The sequence below is a fragment of the Salvelinus namaycush genome, chromosome 15, assembly GCF_016432855.1.
Source record: "Salvelinus namaycush isolate Seneca chromosome 15, SaNama_1.0, whole genome shotgun sequence".
Classification (NCBI taxonomy): Eukaryota; Metazoa; Chordata; class Actinopteri; order Salmoniformes; family Salmonidae; genus Salvelinus; species Salvelinus namaycush.
This window is the reverse complement of record NC_052321.1, coordinates 2370589-2374521: the sequence shown is the minus strand read 5'-3', so window position 1 is coordinate 2374521 and position 3933 is coordinate 2370589. Positions and strand designations below refer to the sequence as shown.

Genomic DNA, 3933 nt, shown 5'->3' with positions numbered 1-3933 from the left:
TCTCAGCACAATCTGAGAGCACAGCTGTTGTTTGCGTGCAGTAGTGGAGAGCGCGCTCTGGGGTGATGTCACGCCTCGTGCTGCTTGCTGCTCATTGCCACTGACGGAGCTGGAGCGCCTTGCTTAGTTCGTTGCATTGCTGCTAGCGAGCGGAATGTTGTCTCTCTGTCACAACGTCGGTTTCCATACGACAGCGCTACACTTCCCTTCCCTGGCCGGAGAGGACACCGTGCCATTACCATGAGTTGTTTGGATGTTATGTACCCAGTCTATGGACATTACGCACCGTACGCGCCAGCCACTCCCGCGTTCATCAACAACTTCCAGGTAAGGAGGCGCTTTGGAAATGTTTCCAGTTAATGACTTAAATGCACGAGAAAAACGTTGCATTGTGAGAATACTTTTGGGTAACTATTTACTTTGAGGACATATTCATAAAGCATGTATTACACATCTATAAGCATTTCATGAACATATTATAACAGGTCGACAACCGTATTATTAAAGGTTAATTAAATATATCCTGTCATGCTATGCAAGAGCTCATATTTAGGTATACAGGGCGGTAACCAGGGTCTGAGTTTTAATGATGTCTGGACGGGGGGATCCACACCCAAGAATTGTTAAAAGAGTTTAAGCTAATTTACTGAAATATAAAAACATTTTTTTTTCTAAAATGCTATTTGGAGAACAGCAAAAACAAGCAAAAATGACCCCAGACATTATCACATTGGTTGCTATAGCTTCATTACCTCAGTATCTACAAACACATAGCCTATTAGCTATACAATTAACCGCTAAACATTACCTCACATTAACTCTAACCAGGATTAAAAACTATAATTTAATACCTACAGAGGGATCTGTTAGCAGAAAAGGTATTTTACTAACAAAAAGTAATCTAATGAGTTTGTTTTACAGAATTTTTTGTGTGCCGTTTTACAGCTAATTTCCTGCAATTCTAAACGTTTTGCCGTAGGGTGGGGATACATTGTTGCCGTTTTAAAGCTAATTTATTGCAATTCTACACATTTCACAATGACCTATGCCATGTTAGTATGATATCTGACTGAGAGTGACTAAAACAATCAATGGGGGCCCCCTGGAGGTCAGGGCCCCTGAGTCATTCTTCCATGATTACTGCACGTTTAGATAGCTGGCTAGACTAACTAACCTAATTTATCAATCTACAAATGTTTAACTAACATGGGCTAGTTGAGTGACCGTCAGTGAGTGCAGCTTGTGTATTCTACTATTCTAACTCTCAACAGTAAATTGAGTCCCCAACTGAGTTTTTTTTTGTTGTAATATATATACAGAGCCTTCAGAAAGTATACACACCCCTTGACTTTTTCCACATTTTGTTGTGTTACAGCCTAAATTTAAAATGGATTACATTTAGATTTTTTGTGTCATTGGTCTACACACAATATCCCATAATGTCAAAGTGGAATTGTGTTTTTTATTTGAAAATGAAAAGCTGAAATGTCTTGAGTCAATAAGTATTCAGCCCCCTTTGTTATGGCAAACCCAAATAAGTGATAGGAGAAAACTGAGGATGGATCAGTGACATTGTAGTTACTCCACAATACTAATCTAATTGGCAGAGTGAAAAGAAGGAAGCCTGTACAGAATACAAATATTCCAAAACATGCATCCTGTTTGCAACAAGGCACTAAAGTAATACTGCAAAAAATGTGGCAAAGCAATTCACTTTTTGTCCTGAATAAAAAGCATTATGTTTGGGGCAAATCTAATACAACACATTACTGAGTACTACTCTCAATATTTTGAAGCATAGTGGTGGCTGCATTATGTTATGGGCATGCTTGTAATTGTTAAGGACTTGGGAGTTTTTCAGGATAAAAAATAAACTTAATGGAGCTCAGCACAGGAAAAATCCTAGAGAAAAACCTGGTTCAGTCACTTGGAGATGAATTCACCTTTCAGCAGGACAATAACCTAAAGCACAAGGCCAAATCTACGCAGGAGTTGCTTACCAAGAAGACAGTGAATGTTCCTGAGTGTCCGAGTTACAGTTTTGTCTTAAATCTACTTGAGAATCTATGGCAAGACTTGAAAATGGTTGTCTAGCAATGATCAACAACCAATTTGACAGAGCTTGAAGAATTTTGAAAATAATAATTGGCAATTGTTGCATAATCCAGGTGTGGAAATCTCTTAGAGACTTACCTAGAAAGACTCACAGCTGTAATCGCTGCCAAAGGTGCTTCTACAAAGTATTGACTCAGGGGTGTGAATACTTATGTCAATGAGATATTTCTATATTTAATTTTCAATACATTGGCAAAAATGTCTGAAAACATGTTTTCACTTTGTCATTAAAGGGTGTAGATGAGTGAGATTTAAAAAATATATTTAATCCATTTTGAATTCAGGCTTGTAAGACAACACAATATAGTAAAGGGGTAAGAATGAAGGCATTGTATATATATGCATCATAATGATGACAGCGTACTGTCACCATAATGGCTGTTCGCAAAAGTGTGCTTCTTCCAAAAGCAGGGTTAGTGAATTTGCCAAAAGGCCAAACCACATTTGGAGAATTATGCTGATGATATAGCCTGTACCAGCCCCATTTCTCCCACGGACAAGTATAGGCCTGTGACTTACCTTCTTCTGCTCACTGAGGTCAAATGTTCATGAAGATCCCCACAATGTGAATTCATACATAAACTTTGAATGTTGGTGTTCTAGATCAGAGTGGTAATCTGCACAGTTAATTACCATGAAGTGCTTAGCTATAAACACTTTATGAATAGGAACAAATATTTCACTTTACTTAGACTGCATAGAATTCGTACATAAACCTTTCGTGTTATAGATCAGTATGACCAACTTAGGCCTAATTGTGATGTGCAAAAAGGACTGCTAATGAGTTGTGAAAGAGTTATGATATGATCCTCAACTACACGATTTGATCCGTTCACATTTACCCTGAGGATTCAGGCATGTGAGGTTCTTTAGGCGACATTGAGCTCAGTGAGAGGAAGATGGTACGTCACGGGTCTGCAGTATGTACCGGTCTGTGGTGGGAAATGGGGCTAGTAAAGGCTATATACACTACATGACCAAAAGTATGTGGACACCTGCTCATTGGGTATTAATATGGAGTTGGTCCCTCTTTGCTGCTATGACAGCCTCCACTCTTCTGGGAAGGCTTTCCACTAGATGTTGGAACATTGCTGCGGGAACTTGCTTCCATTCAGCCACAAGAGCATTAGTGAGGTCGGCAGTGATGTTGGGTGATTAGGCCTGGCTCGCAGTCGGTGTTCCAATTCATTCCTAAGGTGTTCGATGGGGTTGAGGTCAGGGCTCTGCGCAGGCCAGTCAAGTTCTTCCAAAACGATCTTGACAAACCATTTCTGTATGGACCTCGCTTTGTGCACGGGAGCATTGTCAGAAAGGGCCTTCCCCAAACTGTTGCCACATAGTTGGAAACACAGAATCGTCTAGAATGTCATTGTATGCTGTAGCATTAAGATTTCCCTTCACTGGAACTAAGAGGCCTCGCCCAAACCATGACGAACAGCACCAGACAATTATTCCTCATCCACCAAACGTTACAGTTGGCACTATGCATTGGGGCAAGTAGCTTTCTCCTGGCATCCGCCAAACCCAGATTGGTCCGTCAGACTGCCAGATGGTGAAGCGTTATTCCTCACTCCGGAGAACGCGTTTCCACTGCTCCAGAGTCCAAAGGCTGCAAGCTTTACACCACTCCAGCCGACGCTTGGCATTGCGCATGTGATCTTAGGGCTTGTGTGCGGCTGCTCGGCCATGGAAACCCATTTCATGAAGCTCCTGACAAACAGTTATTGTACCGACATTGCTTCCAGAGGCAGTTTGGAACTCGGTAGTGAGTGTTGCAACCGAGGACGCTTGGCGGTTCCGTTCTGTTAGCTTGTGTGG

General features: G+C 41.2%; 1 protein-coding gene across 1 annotated transcript in view; it reads left to right on the top strand.

The window, feature by feature from the left end:
• The first annotated feature begins 240 nt into the window (after nt 1-240).
• The window catches only part of LOC120059723 (transcription cofactor vestigial-like protein 2), an 8480-nt gene continuing 4787 nt past the window's right edge, over nt 241-3933 (top strand). The window contains exon 1 of the mRNA XM_039008778.1: nt 241-327. Within this exon, the coding sequence (XP_038864706.1) occupies nt 241-327 (87 nt within the window). The remainder of the gene's footprint in view (nt 328-3933) is intronic.